General features: G+C 38.4%; 1 protein-coding gene across 1 annotated transcript; it reads left to right on the top strand.

The window, feature by feature from the left end:
• The first annotated feature begins 1,151 nt into the window (after positions 1 to 1,151).
• On the top strand, positions 1,152 to 20,148 carry slc7a10a (solute carrier family 7 member 10a). The gene is made up of 11 exons (XM_084107845.1): positions 1,152 to 1,489; positions 4,780 to 4,984; positions 5,311 to 5,462; positions 13,191 to 13,316; positions 15,236 to 15,389; positions 16,265 to 16,388; positions 16,490 to 16,593; positions 16,681 to 16,777; positions 18,065 to 18,214; positions 18,313 to 18,490; positions 18,584 to 20,148. The coding sequence occupies exons 1-11, from the start codon at positions 1,342 to 1,344 to the stop codon at positions 18,679 to 18,681; spliced, it is 1,536 nt and encodes a 511-aa protein (XP_083963971.1). The 5' UTR covers positions 1,152 to 1,341; the 3' UTR covers positions 18,682 to 20,148.
• Positions 20,149 to 21,081: the final 933 nt, after the last annotated feature.

Here is a 21,081-nt window from a genome sequence, read left to right as displayed (position 1 = left end):
GCTTCTGTCCTCACAGACTCCCATGATGAGTTGGTAAAGTGTCTTCACATGCTGTGATGTATTTGTTTACAGGCTGACTACTCCTCTCCATCTACTCAGTGTCCTGTGTTTTCTTTTTCCTAATGTTCAACCAAGCATTAGTTTTCTTTATGGGCCTAAAAATGTCATTAAAAAAACTATTAGTATTCACTCAATTTGTGGAATATTCAAAGTTTACAATCAAAAGAATTTGCTAAACAATGTCAACATTCAGTAAGTATTTGAAGAATCAACTTTCAGTAAACAAGCAGCGCAGTATGTACAGTACTACTACATGTTATCATATGACGAACATTGAGTACTCAGCATTATTTTCTTGTTTATCATCAATATACTATAAAAAATAAATGCAAGCGTATATAAGAGGTTAGTATGAGAACAGTGCATTTCACTGTGCATATGTGTGCATAGTTTTTGCGCATGTTTGTGCAAACTCCACATTTGAGACATTGTTAACAAGCTTTCATCATTCTTTCTGTTCACAGTCTGTGATGTCACAACCCAGATAGAGTTAAAAGCTCCATCTGAAGGGAATGACTGGTTGTTCGTGTGTCAATGTACAGTGTACCCCCATAGCAGTCTGTATCACCTTACACAAGCAGTCACAAGAGGGCCACATCCACAATAAACAGAATCTGTTGGGATTTCTTCTGTTTTTCACTCGCTCACAAAGAAATGGTGTGATAGCAAATCAAGGCTATAAGTGAAGAGTGTTTGATGATGACTAATATTTATACTATTATAAAAAGATCACACTGTTTAGTGAAGAGAATGAGAGGAGGAGGGATGGAGTGAGTCAGTAAAACGCCCACACAGAATAGTGTGCACGAAACTCTTAAGCTGATTTTAATTGTCATGCACATAGTTCGCCACATCCCACACCTGAAATAATAATATGATTATACACTACCAGTCAAAAGTTTAGACACCAACTCATTTTTTAAAATGACAATTTTTCTTAATATATACAGCAACAAAAAAGTCCAAGACTTAAATTTCATTTTGTCATAACACAACAACTCGGTCACTCGTAACACCCATACAACCTCTCTTACCACATCAAACCTCCACAGACCGAGCAGAAAGAGTGGGTGGCACGCACCGTCAGCTAAAGTTTTTGCAATTTGCAACCTCGTGGCGCAGGTAAGTGTGTGCCAAGGCACAAGACAATTGTTAACCTGTTGATGTACATGGAGGCAGGCAGCATGAGTTTTGCGCATGCGTGAGCGCCCTGAGTCCTGCATCAACGCTATATGAGACCAAGCGCGGATACAGATGCCGTTTTCTTGAACAGCCGCACAAATGGATGGAACCGAAACGAACCGGAGAAACTGCGCGAAAACGGAGCAACAGAAGATGTTAGACTCCGGTGGAAACCAAAGTGGATCTAAGGATAGAGTGACTCTTAAAAAAGAAATTGGTCTCTTGAGCGCGTGCGCCATAATTATAGGTGAGATGTTTCCTCATTTTAACGTGCCAACGCGTGCGCTTTTTAACCAGCTTGAACTTTTATCACTTAGCATGTTTCTTTGTCTGTCATTTTATCACTGCCTGCTTCTCTGTAATCTATTCATCTTAATCTTCAGTCCTCACTCTTACATATCCTTTCGCTTTAATGATATCTTCTCTCCTAAATGTCGAGTAAAGTATTAAAAAGCTACATCTCAATCGTGTCCAAACTTATATCGTCACGGAGTACGTCTGTCTTCATTTGTTTGGACAACAGTCTGCGTGAAGACAAGCAGCATTGCATGATTTCCGCGGAGAAGACGTCTCGTGCCATGCCGCCACTTAAAGTAGTCTCCATCACACTATGTTCATCAGAGCGCAGATTGCATCATTGAGGAAGAGAATCAGGCTGAAACTGAACTCCGCGCTTACGTGGCTGCTGCAACCCGCTACACTGGGTCCTTCACATGTGCTGAACAAACCCACCATATAAGAGTCCATTGCTATATGCTGTGTAGTGTAATGTATATAATTAAAATAGGTAGACTTTAGAAAGTGAAGACTTTTTGTGTAAGATCGTTTTGCTCCCTTTAATGCTATTTTAAAGTTCTGGAGTAGCTAATGCATGTCCTGATCTGTAGGATTAAATACGTTACTTGATTTAAATGTTCATTGTAGGCTAGTTAATAAATCACGGACTAAGATTGAATAAATTCTGGACAGGAAAATACATCAAGATTAAAATGCACGTTTTCTATAGCATCCTCAAATGTAAGCATCATTTAAACAGACTTTATACTAGCCTTTTATAAACTCTTCTTTTTATCATTTGTGTGCTGGACACATCCATCTAATGAATAATCCTCCGTGCGTATAAATATATACAGAGCAGCACAAGCTATTGTGGTCACACTTTAGTTTAGGGTCCAATTCTCACTATTAACTAACTATTAACTATGACATTTGCCTCAATAAACAATGAATTACTGCTTATTAATAGTTTGTAACGTAGTTGTTAAGTTTAGGTATTGTGTAGGATTAAGGGATGTAGAATATGGTAATGCAGAATAAGGCTTTAATATGTGCTTTACAGGAATTAATAAACATCCAATAATATGCTTGCTAATAAGCAGCAATAGTGAGAATTGGACCCTAAACTAAAGTGTTACCGCTATTGTGTTACTCAGATGAAGGTCATCTAATGGAAGCCTTCGATAAGATTGACACTCTGCCTTTATATTTTGTTATTGTAATTTGTAATGTGTTGTGTCAGTGAAATTTCCTCCAGTGAATATTTCTCAGGCTCAGTCCTTTTAAGATACAAATGTTCATTTCTCAACTACAAATATATATATATATATATATATATATACACACACACACACACACACATCTGCATCACTTTATATTTATAAATAAAGATTTGTTTCTGAAAAGGACCTGATACTGTAATACTACTGAACACAGAAAGAACTGTGTATCTGTCTGCCTGCAGTAAACCTAACAGATTATTTTGTTAGACGTGAAATACTGAAACATGATGTGGCCTTATTTTAGTCTCACATGTGCAAGAGTTTAGATGTAACTATGTGGAGATTTTCTCAGGTTTATATATAACTGCTGAAACATATGACTAGTCTCTCTCTTCTTTATAGAGATTTTTTTAAACAAGAAGCAATGATAGGAAGTTAAGTTTAAGATACAATTAATGTTAACTGCTCGTCATGGCCGTGACCTTTACCCCAAATTGTATGGCTGTATAAGATTAAGTGAAAGTGGTTCAGTGTTTTGAGCTTGGTGTCCCAGTAGATCTTCAGCATATAGGTGCAGCTGTAGATTTCAGTTATGTTTATGGTTTAGTGGCTTTATGGGTAGTAAGCCAATTTTGTTCACAGCCCTTCACCATTCTAAATGTTTGACATAATTCTGACAAGCACCTTTAAGAAGAGTATAGGATTGCAGATTAGTCAAAGGATTTCATAGTCAAAATAACTGCTGTATTTTAACTGGTGACTTATTTACCTCCTGAACATGGGAAAGTTTTCCTTTGCTAGAATGTGCTCCTGATATTACTCAAGGTCAATGACAAATTTTATCTGTTACTTTACACTTTTCATCTGTTTTATCAGTTACTTCACAACTCTTTGCCCATGCAGTACTCAAGTTTATTTCTTTTTAATACTTTAAATAATATGGACACAATGTAACCTCATTCATCGCCATCATAACTTAATTAAAGTCTGGGCTTGTGGTTGACCATTTGTCAATAGCTGATGTAACCAATGGCTGATTTCTTGATGATATAAACTACAATTTAATAACAGCAAATGACATGAAACACTTTTTATTTACACAAGTTTTAAAACAGAAATGCTGTAATATCCATTGATAACGTTGTTGGTAAATTCTGGAACTAATACAAGGGGGAGTTCATACTTCTGTTAATCAGGCAAGCGGACATTGTTTTGTTTTGTTGTGAGTTGTACGACCAGTCAAAGTCAAGTGACCCTGTGAACTTCATTCAGGAACTTTGAATCTCATTTGATTGAGTGTTTTTGAGATGTGCTGGGTCTCGTCAACTTTAATGCCTTATCTTCTGTACAGGTCTGTGGCGCTGGGAGCAAACATTCACATCCACTATTGTGAGCACTCGCAGACAAAGAGAGAACCCAAAGGATTGCATAATGCTTCGGTCCATAACTGTAGCTGAGCCATGTATAATTGAAAGTCTTTTGTTTAAGTTTCCTGAGGCATAATCATTTAGGCACTGCACATGAGTGGTTTTACTAAGATATATATGCAATGAAGCAGAACATTTACCTTTTACTGAATACTGGACTCTCATCTCGATTTCGCAACTGATGTTGGCTCTAACATTGTTGATCTTATTTATCATGTCCATTTGCTTGGAACGTGCAGCTGCAAGGACACATTATCTTTGCACTGGGGAAAAAAAACAAAGATTTTCATTTAAACCATCATTTTGTTAAGACCGGTGTATTTCAAGTAGCAAGTGATATGAAAGCATGATATAGACAGCATAATTACATTTTTGCTTAACTTATTTACAATGCACCCATGCATTCAGTACAATTAAACTGTTTCAAATGCTCTAATCTGTACAACTTTGCAAAATCAGCTTTTGTATGTCTATATTTATTTCTAATACAGAATATCAAGCAAGCGTTATTTGGTGAAGACCTCATGATTCAGTCCAAATAGTTTATTTTAGATTATATGAACAATATATGAAGACTAAACAACCCATTGCGGTTTCTTTTGTTTCCTCAGGCAACATCATTGGCTCAGGGATCTTCATCTCTCCAAAGGGTGTTCTAGATCATGCTGGCAGTGTGGGGTTTTCACTCATCGTGTGGGTTCTCGGAGGAGGAATCTGTGCCCTAGGATCTCTTTGCTATGCCGAGCTGGGCGTCACCATCCCCAAATCAGGTGGAGACTACTCATACGTGACAGAGATCTTCGGGGGCCTGGTGGGGTAGGTCTATTTTTGAATGTTAGTCTCAGCATTCATATAGTTCAAACAGAGAACGCACTAACAATGCCAAGGTCATAGGTTTGATTGCCAGGAAATGCATGACCAGATCCAATATGTTGCTTTGGATGAAAGTGGCTTCCAAATGCATAAATATCAATATGGACGTCTCAGTTTGTGTGTGTGAAGCACACAAGGGAACTTCTCCTCAGGGAAATTCACATGTGTTTACTTGCTTGCTCAGTTACAACACTAACACCGCTCAGAATTCTGTGTTTGTTGTAAATTGGTGATGATAAAGATGGCCATTTGTTTACGTGTTTTTACAGGTTCTTGTTGCTGTGGAGCGCAGTGTTGATCATGTACCCAACAACTCTGGCTGTGATTGCGCTCACCTTCTCCAACTATGTGCTACAGCCTGCCTTCCCAAACTGCCTGCCTCCATACATCGCCACCCGCGTCCTCTCAACCGCCTGCGTCTGTGAGTACAGCACACACCATTAGTAATGAGGTTTTATATGACATTCTCAGGTCAGCTCTGATTTAGTGCTGCTGTCATGTGAGTGCCTACCTTTAATTTCACCAAGCTGATTGCTCACAAAAAAACCCCCACAGTCATCATGTTATCAGGCCATTTCAAGTGTGATTTTGATGTGACAAAGCGGTGATGAGTTGACTGAGTTATTTACTTACTTTTTAATTAGTATTCCCATTAAACACCATAATTTTGTTCATTCAAACCAATTTGTGAATGCACACAAAAACAAGAGGCAGGATTTATGGCACAAACCAATCATATCCAATCATAACCAATATCCAATCATGGCCCGATGGGGGCATTGCCTCCTCTCACGTGACTTCCCTTCATTCATTCTCAATTACTCCCCATCAAACCCACTGCACGCTTTAGGGCAGGGGTGGGCAAACTTTTTGGCTCAAGGGGCACACTGGGTTTTAAAATTTGACAGAGCGCCGGCCCAGTAGCAGATTATGAAACACGATCTCATGAAAGTGCGTATCTATACCACGAATTTTATTTCTCGTGCCATTTATATGCCAAAAATGTTTTTTTGCGTGCATATGCTTCGCACTGTAAACCCCTTGGTTAGGATTAGGGGTGTGGAGTGCGTACCTATTACACGCCATAAAGTGCGTATCATATGCACGCGAAAACTGCGTATCATAAGCACTACAAATACAATTCGTGGTTATTCGCACTTTCATGAGATCGGGCTGAGCAAACACATTCACGTTGTGGCAACGTCTGGGCGAAATTCAACAACTGAGAGACGACATTCTGACAATGCATTTTTTATGCTAGATATCCCTCATTTAGCATGTTATGTTGTTTTGAGGTTAATTTTTAATTAGTCAGATGTTAGATAATTATAGCCTATACTTTTTAAATATTGTTTATATTTAATGGGCCTAACAGTAAATTAGAAACAAAACACCTGCAAGTGTACACTTAGAAGAGTAAAAATGACAGAAGGTTACGTTAATTCAACTTTATTAAAACTGCATATTGCAATCAATTTGCACTTCCAAAAGTCATACATTTGTGTAAAAAAACGAAATAAACGAATATACAAATGTATTTTAAGAATAATAAAATAAAACATAAAAAAGCAAAGGCAGATCAGAACATTTAATGAACAAAACCGGGTTCTTAACGGTTCTTCCCCGGTTCTTACGGGGAGCGTAACGTTAGTCGAAAGCCGGGCGATAAAGGTCGGTAAACGGAATCAGTCAGGATACATCCACAAATCCAGAGGAGCAAAGAAATAGCAGACAAATCAAAGGAAAAACTAAACAGGTGTGCAAGCGGTTACCAAACTTTTTTTTTTCTGTGAGTTTCCAAAAAAGGAAAAAACATTAACATGCAACAAGTCTGTGCGCTTAAAGGCACAATATGTATTTTTTTTGCTTTAAAAATATAAAAAATCACTATATCTATGTTATATATTTTTTAAAGTTGTGTATTTACATTATCCCGACAGTTCCAATTAACTTCTAAATCCAGAGAAATTAATATTTTAATTCGAAGACACGGACCGTGTCTTTATTTCCGTTATGTCGCAGTCAATGGCGTCATATCCGCGTTGTCCCTGGTTTCCGCTCGTGCTGCCATGGTAACCAGAGCTATGAACCAGAGCCCTCTGATAGTAACCAAGACGACAGACGTGGACCACTGTTCGCAATGTCTATTTGCACGCTGTTGTTGTTTCGTTCAAACATTATGGACCATGGCAAGCAGACTTTGGATAAAAAAGGAGAACTAAAACGAGAATCAATATCAGCGCGGTGTTTTCGAGATGCCGAGAGCTCCACGTCCGAGACTTCGACTGCTCCTACATGTACTTTATTAAACAGGTGAGCACATTTACATAAAACTAATCAATGTTATATAGTTCAACAATGATAAAATGTCAGAATATGATCTGTATGTTATTCTAATGTTGATCTAGCTTAACGTTACTGCTAACGTTAGTCTCATACAGACAAACTAACACATAAGTTACATTTCAACACATTCAAATGCAGTTTAGTGTGCTAGTGTAATGTTAGACCAAGTGAAACAGCGCTGCGTTACCTCACAAGTTTAACTTGTCTAATAAACTGACCTGTGAGTAGTTATTCTGCGTGTAGTTCGGTAGAATGAAATGTCCATATTCCTTTTATATCCGCGGGACTCGCGTCGCGTTTGGAGCGGTTTGGAGCTGATAGCTGTCTCTTAGCAACCCCGAACTGCTTCATATCACAGTCATGATAAAAGCATCGATGTATTCAGTCATCCATAAACATTATTAGATCGGTCGGCTTGACGTTGACGACAACATCCATAATTCTTAGCAAATGTTGCGTCATCAAACTACGCCTTTGTTATTGTAAATAGGTTAGCGACCCCTAGTGGAGAAAAAATCCCATACTGTACGTTTAAGTCGCTGTCTGTTTGGTTTCCATGGTGACGCGTCATTGCTTGTTACGTGACACACCGCAGCCACAACAGCGCTGAATGAATGATGATCTGCTTTCATGTCATTTTTCCTTTTTTACATTTGTTAGCTATGGCATGAAATATCTGATATTCCGATTGTCAAATATATGCAACGCAATATATATATATATATATATATATATATATATATATATATATATATATATATATATATAACGCAAAGTATTGCAAGAAAAAGGCAAAATGAATGCGATCTTAAGACAATTTTTTAAATACTCGACGGGCCGGATTAAACAGCCTAACGGGCCGTATGTGGCCCGCGGGCCGTAGTTTGCCCACCCCTGCTTTAGGGGGTCTGTTAAAGGTACGGACTCCCTGTACCTTTACCTGCTGGTGTCGCTGTTGGACAGTGTTACTTTAGGAAAATTTGTGATTTATATACTATGTAATGTCACATTTTGTAATATTTGCATTGTTTTCTTTTTGTAATATAGATTATTTTCTCATTAATTTTTTTGAGGAGGCACTGCCTCCCTTGCCTCCTCAGAGGAATTCCCCCTGATCTCTAGGCCACAGAGAGTTAATTCTGACTACTAATAGATTCCGTCATGATGAATCTAGAGCCGCTGTTTTGTCTATCATTCAGTATTTTTCTCTTTCTCAATCGCCTTCTCTCTCTTGTGTCTATACCACTTTACAGTGCTTTAATCCTGGTTCTTAGTTCTTAACCCTGGTGGGTGCATGGCAGGATATTTTTGGAGCTGGTGGAGATGAACCAATCAAATGTACAGTATGTCTATGCATGCGTGTGTGTATGTGTTTGTTTCCAAAGAGCCCCGTGACTCGGCTGGTTTGGACCTGTCAGATCTGGACAGGGGCTCTCAGGGAGAAGTACTGGGGGTGTGTCAATGTGAGGGCAGTGGTCCTAATGACAGTGCTGGCTGAGTTGAGCCATCCATCCCTATTTTTGGCAGCAGAATCCAGAATCTGTCCTGAAGAACAGCCAACAAAAGCTTTGAGTCAGTCATACTCTAGAGAGCAGGGTGACAAAGGCCAAATGCTCTATTTAAGGAAGACACCTCATGTATGTGCCCTATCAAAGGATGCTAGAACTGCATCCCAAATCACTGTGCTCTCCTCCGATTAGGCCAATATTCAAGGAACGTATTTGTTTGGGTCCAGATCACAGGGTGGGGTTGGTATTGATGTCGTGGTATAAGGGCACCTGACCCTCACTCTGTGTGGCGTCAGACTCCGTAATGGTGCCAGGCTTTGAGCCGGCGGAACATGTGGGCGTGTCTTCTGTATTGTGTATTGTTTGGGGACCTTGCGGTTGTCCTGGCTACCCCAATGCTCTTTGATGGAGAAGAGCATGGAGGCGGGATTTTGTGAATTGCGCTAAAACTCCGCTTAAACCTGACAAATGAAGAGTGAATTATGATTTTTTAATAAGCTGTTTGGAGTGTGTGAGTCATGCTCAGGGTGGGCACAGTTGTAAAGCGTTCCCTCTCATCATCTGTCATTAACCTTTAGACCAAGCAAATAACCTAAACTGCGACATCCAAAGACCTCAGGGGAACATCTGAGGTCTTTACGCACAGATTTTTCACACATATTATACACACAGTTCCCACACAAATGCCAACAAAACATGTCCCTTGCACTCTAAAAAATGCATTGGATGCACAAATTTGACCTGCTTGTCGCATGTTCATGAACCTCCGTTGGGTCTTTCAGTGGTGTGGACTGAAGTAAGGTTGGACGAAATTCAGAGTTAAAGAAATGGCTCTCTTTCAGTCCATGAGATGGAATTTGAATTGAATTGGCCACGCCCATAGGAAGTTTGTTGTGAGTAAAATGACAGAAAGAGGAATTTACTGGATTGCAACTTAAAGAAATTTAACTGAAGACAAAAGTTATGTGACAAAACAATAACATTAACTTTTATGATATTTGTAACATAATCTTTAAAAGATTAGGCTTACTTCTCAAAACTAAGTTTAGAAAAATAAGCAATTAACACAGCCATTAAAACAGATTTAAATTTTAATAGACAGCACCACAAAACGTTACACTATCTGTAATAAGATTATAAAATATAAATAAATTAATATAAATGTATAAAAATGATATGAAAATGTATAAATAAATGATATCAAAATAAATACTGAAAAATGTTTGTAAATTGGTGGGAAATAAATTGTTCTTTCACCATGGTCCATAAAATTAATGATATTTTAATTGAAAATAATGCTATATGTACTGTATATCAAATACACTTTCTGTGGTATTTCAAACATTGATTACTAATGTCTACTGTATCTGTAATTGCCCCATATGTTGTGTGTATGATTACATTTCTACATCCTGTCTACTGCCGCAATTCTAATTTAATTCAAAAAAGGGTTTGGCTTCAAGCTGTCTGTACCTGTGTTGATGCACTGCAGTGTATATTTTTAGTGGTAAACTGATGCATGAACCCCTGTTTATGTGTGAGTGAATGTTCTTAGTTGCACTGTGTGAGAATTTGTCTATATTGCAGCATGTGTTACATTTGCCCTCCCCTTCTGAATGTTCTGAATGAATGTCACAAGCTCTGTCTGCTGAAGTCAGATTACAAAGAGACACACACACACACACACACACACTCTGCTGGACTGGACACACAAACCTTTGCTGAGATTTCAAATTTGACGTCAAAGAAAAGATGTGTCACCTTGCTTTTTTTACAACTGTGTGTGACGGGTTATTTACTGTACTAATGCTTTGTACTTTTTATAGGTTTATGAGTGTGTTGGAAGCTTCTCTCTTGTCTAAAACTAAAGGCCACACACTCTAGAGATTTGTTCATGTGACTCAACTAACTCTTGTTTCTCAGATTTATGTCTTCTGATGAAAGGGCTGACAGCATGTCTCTGAACAGCCATATAATTTGAAAAATATTAATTTATAAATGCATAAATCCTGTCAAATAAAAGTAAAGATACAATACCAGTCAAAATAACATCAAGATTAAGCAAAACAAAAGGACGTACGGTATATAAATTACGCAGTGACAAAAATATTCAATTGTGTTTTAGTGTCTTCAAAGTAGCCAACCTTTTGCCTAATTACAATTCTGCACAGTCTCTCAACCTGGTATCCACATGGGTTGCATTTTCAAACAATCTTGAAGAGGTTTTATTTATCAAATGTATTCATTAATGTCTTTCTTTAAATAAAACTTTTTAAAAAGCCTGCAATCTATAATACTGAGTAAACGTGAAAAATATAGTACTCATTTTAGGCCTTGGCCACAGAGAGTTGTAGCATTTTTGTGTATTTAGTGCATCTTTTGTTGGCTTTATTGGTCAATTAGCTGCAGAGGGATGTCCCTCTCAGGAGTTTGGAGTGAGTGGTTGTATTTTGGCAGATTTAAAGGCTGTTGGCACTTAATTAGAATTCTCCTCTCATTAGCTTTGTGTTCATTTAACTTCATTTGGCCACTCTTAGTCACTTCTGCGCTGTGATACAAAACAGAAGGAGCTGGAGTCAGATCCGTTAAAGCCAAACAAGAGCAAACAAAACCATGGCAAACACTGTAACTGTTGTGAACCTATATTATAAAATGCTTAATTGCACACGTGTCCACAACACATTCACATTCATTAATATTAATAATTTATGTTAAAGGGATAGTTCACTCAAAAATGAATATTCTATCATGTACTCACCATTCCCATTCTGTCGTTCTAAGCCTGTATGACTTTATTCTGAGAAAGATAAAACATGAAGAAAGAATGTCATTAGTAAGTAAATGATGACTAAATAAAATTTTTTTTTAGTGAACTAAGTTTTTAAATTTGAAGATGTTTTTATCATATTGTTATTGTTATAATTTTAAGGTGCCTAAGAGCACATAATACCTATGAAAATATTGCAGTGACTCTCAAGGTGCTGTCAGGGCATGGAGGTTCACAGGTGGTGTGTATTGAGCTCAGGATTACATGCGTGGATGAAGTTGAGCAGGTTAGCTGTTAGTTTGCAGGCTGTGAGCTACTCTTGTCGACCGCTTACTCTGGCCAAAAATTCAGCTGGCGTCTGGGCCGTTTTGTTGTGGGGCATCGGAAGCTGTTTGTCTAGGGGGTCTGACAGATGCCCTGCATGTGTTTTCGTGTGTGGGCGGGTAATTCCGGCCATTGATGGATGAGTGGGGGTAACCCGTCTCCCCTTTGCCCAGTGTCTCCCTCGGCATGCCTGGGTATACCGTGCCGTCAAGCCCTGGAGACGGACCTCTGTGTACCGGATCTACACCGGACCTGTTACACAATCCAGTTGAACACAGAAGCCACTAACCTCAACACAGATGTACAGACAAGCAGTGGCCCATAATGCCTGTACTTCTGTTTGTGAATGTATAGTTTTTTAACCTGCCAGCTTTAAGCTTTAGGATGCCCCTTGATAAACTACTCTTTTTTTTCTTTTTTCTTTTTTCTAAAGAACTCCCAATTGTGATGCATAAAGATAGATACCAAATACATCTACAAGGTAGATGAGGTAACCGTCTTACCCCCCATTTCCCACAACAGCATTTGAAGGCCTGACATTCCAAGTTTCTCTAAATTTAATTTCCATAAGGATTCCATAAGTATTAATTAATTGACTTTACTTTTATAGTCGATAAAATATTTTTACTCACAATTTCTACCTATATCATATGCAGGTATTCCAAGTCTGTGGGAACCCTGGTTCTTATAAAATAAGAAATCTTTAGTTTTTTAGTTGTTTTAGCAGATTTCAATGCTTATTTTTTTCTTTTAAAAGTCATTAAGTTATTTTGAGGCTCCCTTGGAAATTTGCTGAGTGGGCCCTGGCCCCTTGGTTGAGAACCACTTAGCCATGAATGGGTCAGTGTTTTGCCTGCAGCAGTAAAATAAGTTACATCTGATCTTTATTTCCCCTCATTAAGCTAATAAAAATGGACCATGTGACCAGATAGTGCTGCTCTGCCAACAAACCCACACTGCTTCCATTACTGAATCACAATCTGATTTGTCCTTATGACACTTATGATGGAGTTTTTCTCATGAAACAGCTCTTTGATAAGACATCCAAAAGAGTGTGACAGTTGTTCTTAATATGTAATGGTCTTTATTTATAAATTCCTTTTATGGATATTGCTAATGTTTTTCATAATATTTAAAGGAAACTATTCTCGTGAGTTTGGAATATGGGAATGAATAACTGTGTGTTCACTGCGTGTGTTTACAGTGTTCCTGACTTGGGTGAACTGCTCCAGTGTGCGCTGGGGGACACGGATCCAGGATGTTTTCACTGTGGGGAAGCTGCTGGCCCTTGTTCTCATCATTGTAGTGGGAATGGTCCAGATTGTCAAAGGTGTGTGTGTATGACTGTCAGGAGAATTTACACGTATGTTCTTGCCAGCCGTCGTCTTTCATGAAACATGCTATTCTCTCTCAAAAAAGAGTGTTTTTGTGCTGTAAAAAATCAGTGCAGTATGAAGTACTAAAGCAGGTCTATAAATGTACAGTAATGTTAATTATTAAACATTAGGGGTATAAAAATTTCTATACTGTATTGATTTTTCCCTTAGTTTCAGTTGTTAGGCCAAACTGTTGTACAGATAAGCAATGTAACACTTTCCTGAACAGTAACAGGATTTTGCTATAGTGTGTAAACCACTAAAGCAGAGAATGAAGTTAAGAGATTAAACGAGAGAAATAACGAGTAGGCAAAGGAGAGAAAGGAAAAGAGTATGATAACTCACACATCTGGTACTAATTCCCACAGTTAAATGCCATGAATCATCACATGAATGCCAGCTGCTGCCAGCCCTAACCTGTTATCTAATGAATAAAAAGCAAATGAATGACTTTGCATGGGTCCAGTCCACTGAAATAAGAAGAAGAAAAAAAAGGTAAAAAATGGGCTGTTTAAAAAAGGAGAGGAAATCATCTAAACTTTTATTATTTATTCACTCTCATGTTGTTTTTTCTTCTGCGGATTTTGGGAGGAACTACTTAATTCCAATTTTTTTCAATTTTTGTATTGTGAGTTACTTATAAGATTCTTTCTTATTCAAAGTGATTTACAATACATTTATTACAGGTATAGCCCCCTCAAAGAAACCTGCGGTTTTGTGCCTTGCTCAATTGCACAATGATGGGTTGGTTCATAAATCACCCCAACAAAAACAGTGAAATTTAAGGCTGGAATACGCTACACGACTTTTAAAATCTGAACAGATTTTAAAACAACACCACTAGGCATCATACATGTTCAGACTTTGTAAATGGTTACAGAATAAAACATCATAGACTAAACGACTACCACTACCAGACAACTCTCCAGAAGCGGTTTTAACATTACGTGACTTGGCACCTGACGCACAGAAACCAGTGGCACATGTCGCTATACTTATTGGCACATCCGGTGGCGCAGTCTGTGCGCATCATACACTATGCGATTTCCTGCGAAATCTGTCAGCTCTGACTGCCCAGAAAAATCTACAGACTGGCTTTTTTGTGAACAGACAGCGTCAACTCCAGACTGCAAATCAGGGAAAAAATCTGGGCAAAATGTAATTTATAAATAACTCACTATCACAACCTCTATTTTACAATAATTTAATAAGTTAGTTGAATCAGAGAATGTTAGGATATTTCTTTAAAGTAAAGCAGTACAGTATAGAGCTGACTCTTTTAGTTTAGGCAGTTCATAATAAACTAAGCTAAGACTGTAGCATATAATTGTGACACTAATGCAAAATATAAGCCTCCATTGCAGAAATGTTTTAACAATGTGAACTGTCTTTTACACAACTGAGTAATATTACAATAAAGCAGCAGGTTATGGCTGTGAATCGTTACGGGCAGACTTTTTTATTTATATTTTTATTTAGTGTGCTTGTCTGGAGGCGTTCCCTGAACTGACAAGAGAGAGAATTGAGTAAATTAGAGAACTGAGTAGTGCAGTTTCACTCTTGATTGACAGTAGAGAAAAAAGGCTTTTTGGAGGCTCTGCCTGTGTAGTGGAATAATGAAATCAAACTGATGACATTAGAGTGTCAGGATGAATGTGAAGATTGATCCAGTGTTTTATGAATTAAACAAAACAAAGAGCTCAAGATCTGACATTTGGTGAGTATTCCTTTTAGCCCAAACAGTAGAGCATAGCATAGCTATAGAGACACTGACTGAGGTCAGTGCCTTTGAAATGCAATGCAAGTCCCTTTGCATAAAAATCCTGTATGAATTAAACAGATATTTTCTATATATATATGTCTCTCTCTCTAGGACACTATGAAGCATTGGAGCCTCAGGCAGCTTTTAAGTTCATAAAGGATCCGTCAGTGGGGCAGATTGCTCTGGCTTTCCTGCAGGCCTCATTTGCATACAGTGGATGGAACTTCCTGAACTACGTCACTGAAGAGGTGGTTGAGCCTCGCAAGTGAGTCTTTATTAGTCTTTACCGTGTCAAAATCAGGGTCGGGCCATCCTACAGGCGATCGCCTGGGGCCCCCAATGTGCCTTCGGGGGCCTCGCGGGGAGATGTACATGGTTTAAGTGCAGTTACTGCCGAGTAAATATTCTTTGTTCTCCGTTAACAAAATGCAATCAGAACAATGGCTGCACAGCATAACACACAAACAGGCACAAGTACATAGACCTCCTTCAACACACAAACCACGTGATGGTAAGCCCAAGTAATTCTATGTAAAAAAAAAAAACTTTCAATAACCAAAGAAAACAAATAACAGATAAATAATTTAAATCAACAAGTGACAATAAATACAGCAACAGTATAAATAGAAGCAGCAAACGGTGAAACAAGCAAGCATCCATAATCTGCATAATTTATTCATGTCGCGTAGCATCGAGTACCGTATTCCAAACCCTCGTCAAAAGTCCTCAAGTTGTTGGAAATGCACAAACCAGGTCACAGAAAGGATTACTTTGCGGCTATTTGAGATGCTGTCTGTGTTTCAAGCACGTTTGGATGGCAGAAACAGCACTTCTGTTGCCAAAGGCTTGTCACATTTTCTCGAGAATAACTGTCAAGTGTCAACAAAAAGAAGCAAAAATAATAAAATAACCACATTAATTAGCCAAAAATTATGAATCCATTGATAATAAGCCTATTAAAATTATTTATTGTTCATTTTTTTCATTTTCACAGATTTTTAACATATTCACTTTTGCACATACAGTAGTTCTACCTCACTTTTTGTGTACACACTTTTTGTAAATCTTACAGAAAACGAGCCCAGCTCTCATACAGCGTATATTGTATGGTGTTTTATGGTTTCTGGTGTATCTGTCTAGGAATCTTCCACGTGCGATCTACATCTCCATCCCTCTGGTGACGCTCGTCTATACTCTCACCAACATTGCGTACTTCACCTCCATGTCCCCTCAAGAGCTACTAGATTCGAACGCTGTTGCTGTGGTGAGTTTCTCTGACCTCTTCTGCCTTATTCTGCGAAAACAACATACTATCTATCAGGTGCTTTGATAAATCGGTATTTGTTTTTGTGTGTTGTGTTGCAGACATTTGGTGAGAAGCTGCTGGGAATCTTCTCCTGGGTGATGCCCATCTCTGTAGCTCTTTCCACCTTTGGGGGGATTAACGGATACTTGTTTACCTCTTCTAGGTAAAGAAACAAAAGCACTGTCACACTGGCTTAATACAGCAACCCTGAAATCAGAGTATTTACCGCTTCATTGCACATCCTCCACAGGTTGTGTTTCTCAGGCGCCAGAGAGGGTCACCTGCCCTACCTGTTGGCTATGATCCACCTTAAGAGCTGCACACCAATCCCTGCCCTGCTTGTTTGTGTGAGAGAGAAAGAGCTATTCACACACAGCACATGCAACATAACACTGCTTTCAGTCAGCATTATTTGGTTTATCCAATTCACAGGGTTCCCACGGGTCCTTGAAAGAGTCATTCTAAGAATACAGTATAGGATGTACCGAATATTCTTCAGTTTTATGCAAATCAGAAATACGACAAATAGAATATCTGATATCTGAATCTCTGTCATATGGCCAAAATCAATGCCAAAAAAAGACGTTTTTTTGCATAGTTGTGTTTGACACATAAAAAACTGTAACAATGTATCTTACAAGGTAACATGATGTAACCTTGCTCTCACTTGAAATGTGTCCCCACATTAAGTCCTTGAATTTGAGGATATTGGACCTGGAAAGTTATTGAAAGGTCCTTGAATTTGAAACCAAGGTGTGGGAACCCTGAATTCAGGTCTAAATGGGGTCCAGAATGTTTTGTGAACAGATCACTCAAACCGCATTGAGAGGTAATCGAAAACTCATGTGATCACATTGGATTTTTTATAAACACTCGCTAATCTGTCCTGATGCGTTCTGGACAGAAGTGAAGGGCCTGTCAATTAACCACTGCACTAAAAAAGGGTGCAAACTTGGCTGTTTATGTGCCCCTTTTACAATAACTCTCACGTCACTTACAATTAAAATCCCTTAAATTAAATGAAACATTGGAAAAGACTGAACTTCACGGATTTGCTTGACATCGACTTTAAATGACACAGATCAAGTGAAGGTCAGTTAAAATTGCAGTTGGACTAAAAAAATGTCACAAAACATCTAATTTATGGTGAGATAACAATTTAACAGTACTTTTGGAAGCAAGAGTGTGCTGACTTGGTTTTCTTAACTTTTGTGATTAAAATTAGACAAGTGGTTCTCAACCAGGGGAGGCCTAGTAAACTTCCAAGGGGATCACTGGATGACTTCAATTTATGTATTGTATTAAAACTGAATCTAACTTAATTAAAATGCAAAAAATCTAAATCCAAACTTAGATCCATATTTTTCCCCTCAATAATTTTATTGAAGAACTAGATAATTAGAATCTTGAACATTCTAGAAGCACATTCTCTGAATCATTGTTAATTAATTTAATAAATAAACATTCCCAATTCATGTTAATTAAAAAGTTTGAGACAACAAGCAGTGCTGTCATTATTACAACATAAAATGCCAGAAGTGTCTTAGCCAATACACGGAGCCTTCAAGTCAAAAAGGTTAAGAATCGCTGTATTAGATCTTATACCAGGTGTCTTTCTCTCTTTATCTCCATAGTGTACGGCGACCATAGTGATCCTGTGTATCGGGGACACTCATAACTTGATAAACTACGTGTCTTTTATAAACTACCTCTCATATGGAGTCACTATAGCTGGGCTGTTGTACTACAGATGGAAGAAACCCAAACTATTCAGACCCATCAAGGTACTTAAGTTGCCACCTACAGACCTCATCAGGAAGTTGGATTGACATGTCAGTGTTTTAGTTTAATCACCTCCCTCTTCTTCTCTCCCTTTGTGCAGGTAAACTTGTTGGTCCCCTGCAGCTATCTAGTGTTCTGGGCGGTGTTGCTGGGCTTCAGTCTGTACTCGGAGCCTGTGGTGTGTGGTATGGGGCTGGTCATCATGCTCACTGGAGTCCCCATCTACTTCATTGGAGTGCAGTGGAAGAACAAACCATACTGGGTTTACAGTGCCGTGGGTGAGTAAGACCAGCCAAAACTTCTTTGCATTGTTTTGTTAACACTCTGCAACGAAAAACCGTCTGACGTCTGTAAATGTGCATGTGTTTCAGAGAAAGTCACCTATCTGGGACAGAAGTTGTGTTATGTGGTCTTCCCCCAGGAAGATCCTTTTGAAATACAGCCTCTTACAGAAAAATCTGAGCTGTGAGAGTCAGCACAGGACTTCTTGCACCCGTTTGGAATTGCAAAGACCTGTTTTCCATCCGTTATTGAGTGTTTTATTTGTCTGATGCTGTATGTGAGGAGATGCTCCCCAGAAGCTCCTCTGAAACTCAGTCATCACAGCAGAAGAAACAGAAGTTTTATGTTTTCTCGCTCAGACATCACATTTCTTAGTTGAAACAGTTCTCCCCCTCGCATATTTGTCCGGACATCACCTTGTAATTGAACGCACCCTCCTCCTGTCCTGTCGGAGGTGAATTCCTATGTCGTCGTCATGTTTTCTCTGGGAGTTCTTCATTTTTTGAGAACTGTTGGTGTATTTTCATGTGCCTTACAGGATCTCTCTCTGTATTTGAGGTTATATCTTTATTTTAAGTAGACTTTTTATTAGTAATCCCCTGTAAGTGAGTGAAGGGGACTTGTCGAAGCCTGTTTACCTCTTAACCCAGTCTTCTGAAATCTAAACTCCCATCTGTAAGTCTGAACTTTCTAGAGGATTAGGCCTTGACCTCTAGTCCTCTTAATAATTACTTACTCCCTCAAGCACAAAAAAACAAAACAACGCAATAATGTCTAGCTTCGCTCAACTGTCTATGCAAGAATAGTCTAGGCACTTTAATGTAGTTGCCTTTTTTTTAGCATATTGCACGCTAAATGTATTGCCATGCTTCCTGAATAAGCAACAATCTCCTGCCACTGTTTAACAGAGGCTCTACCCCAGCACTCATTAGCACTGCCAGTCTTTTAGCCTTATGCTGATGATAGGAACCATGAGATGTTCCAAGTTCATTCATCTTGAATAACGTTATTTACATAAAAGGTACTTTACATTTTAAAAAAATCCTGCTAGGCAGACACTTTCAACTGTTATCCAAAAGGAGATGTAGTTCTCCACCAATTAATGCCTTTAGATATTTTAGACATTTGTCTCTTTTGGGCACTAAACAACATGGACATTCTATTGAGCTATATGCAACAGTGATGATATCTATGTCTTCATTTGAAACTGACCACCGAACTGAAGTCTGTCAAACAGATTTTTGGATCTGAAGGAGTTGTTTTTGCACTTGAGTGCCCTCTTCAGGTCAGATCTTTCTAGACACGTGATCATACCCTGTAAGAAGTGCTCGTCTCTTTCCACGTGTCCAGCTCAGTGATGTCTGCCAAGACTAGCAGTGTTCATGCTCTCACTGCCCACAGTAGCGAAGGCACAATGAAAAGCACAGTACAGTGAAATCTTAATGTAAATATTACAATTTCAAATACATCAGGGATTCATTGTGAGATCACATTCCTGACATTAGTAAAGTGTGAAACGTATGTATTAAGCATACATATGTTTCATATTGTATGCACTATAGATATGTATGCTGATATACTTGTTTTGTAAAAATGTTAAAAGGTGTTTATCAATAACAATATTAGCACATTAAATTTAATTCTAAAAAAGGTTTCAAGTAGTAATTGTGTTACTCTGTGTGTGTGTATGAGTAAAGACACGCGGTTTCATTTCGAAGGTTGCATTTGTTGGTTACATGTCATTGAGGCTGCTTCGTTTCAGAATTTAAGAATTTCAGCTGCCTCCATTATATTGCAAAGAAAGAAATTACAATAAATTATGCTGCACAAGAAGTCAATTTTATGATTATTACTTTTCTGAAATCCATGACGTATGCGGCTGGCAAATTGCATTGAGACACAACTTACAGTATATTACAGAAACATACAAACTCTAGAATCTGTTTAGTAACTATAGTGAAGGTTAGGATCTTAAAGGAACACTCCACCGTTTTTTGAAATAGGGCTTATTCACCTTCTTTCCTACATTTAGATAGGTGGGCAAATGCATTTTTGTCTCAGTGCATGCATTGTTTTAGTTTGACAGGGTCAGCGCTAGCTTAGCTTAGCACAATGAATGGAATCCTTTGTTGCCAGCTAGCATGTCCTGAGTAAAAGTGATATAAAAAATAAAAAACCCACCTAATTACTTCTTGTGGCCTGACCCTGTCAAACTAAAACAATGCATGCACTGAGACAAAAATGCATTTGCCCACCTATCTAAATGTAGGAAAGAAGGTGAATAAGCCCTATTTAAAAAAACGGTGGAGTTTTCCTTTAACTTCTGACAGGAAGTTTCTGTAATATGACCCCTGGTCTATATGTGCTAAAGGGCTAATTGTGTTCTTCAGGGAAGATTATGTTTATGAATGACTCTATTCAGATAACACATAAATTAGTCGATATCTAATGGAGAAATGTGCGTTTAATGCAAGGTACAAGTAAACACAAAGTACTTTTCATCCATCCAGGAAATGAAATTCATCAAAACCAAACATGTAGCCACCTTGACCATTACCACACATACACAACCAGTTTGGAAGGGGGA

This window comes from Abramis brama (genome assembly GCF_963993115.1).
Source record: "Abramis brama genome assembly, chromosome: 3".
Classification (NCBI taxonomy): Eukaryota; Metazoa; Chordata; class Actinopteri; order Cypriniformes; family Leuciscidae; genus Abramis; species Abramis brama.
The sequence above is the reverse complement of the archived record's forward strand: the minus strand, read 5'-3'. Positions and strand labels throughout refer to the sequence as shown.

Coding starts and splice junctions, on each gene's coding strand:
- slc7a10a (XM_084107845.1), top strand. CDS start 1,342: ATGGATGGAACCGAAACGAACCGGAGAAACTGCGCGAAAACGGAGCAA. Junction 13,317..15,235: donor AATGGTCCAGATTGTCAAAG/GTGTGTGTGTAT, acceptor CTCTCTCTCTAG/GACACTATGAAGCATTGGAG. Junction 18,215..18,312: donor AACTATTCAGACCCATCAAG/GTACTTAAGTTG, acceptor CCCTTTGTGCAG/GTAAACTTGTTGGTCCCCTG.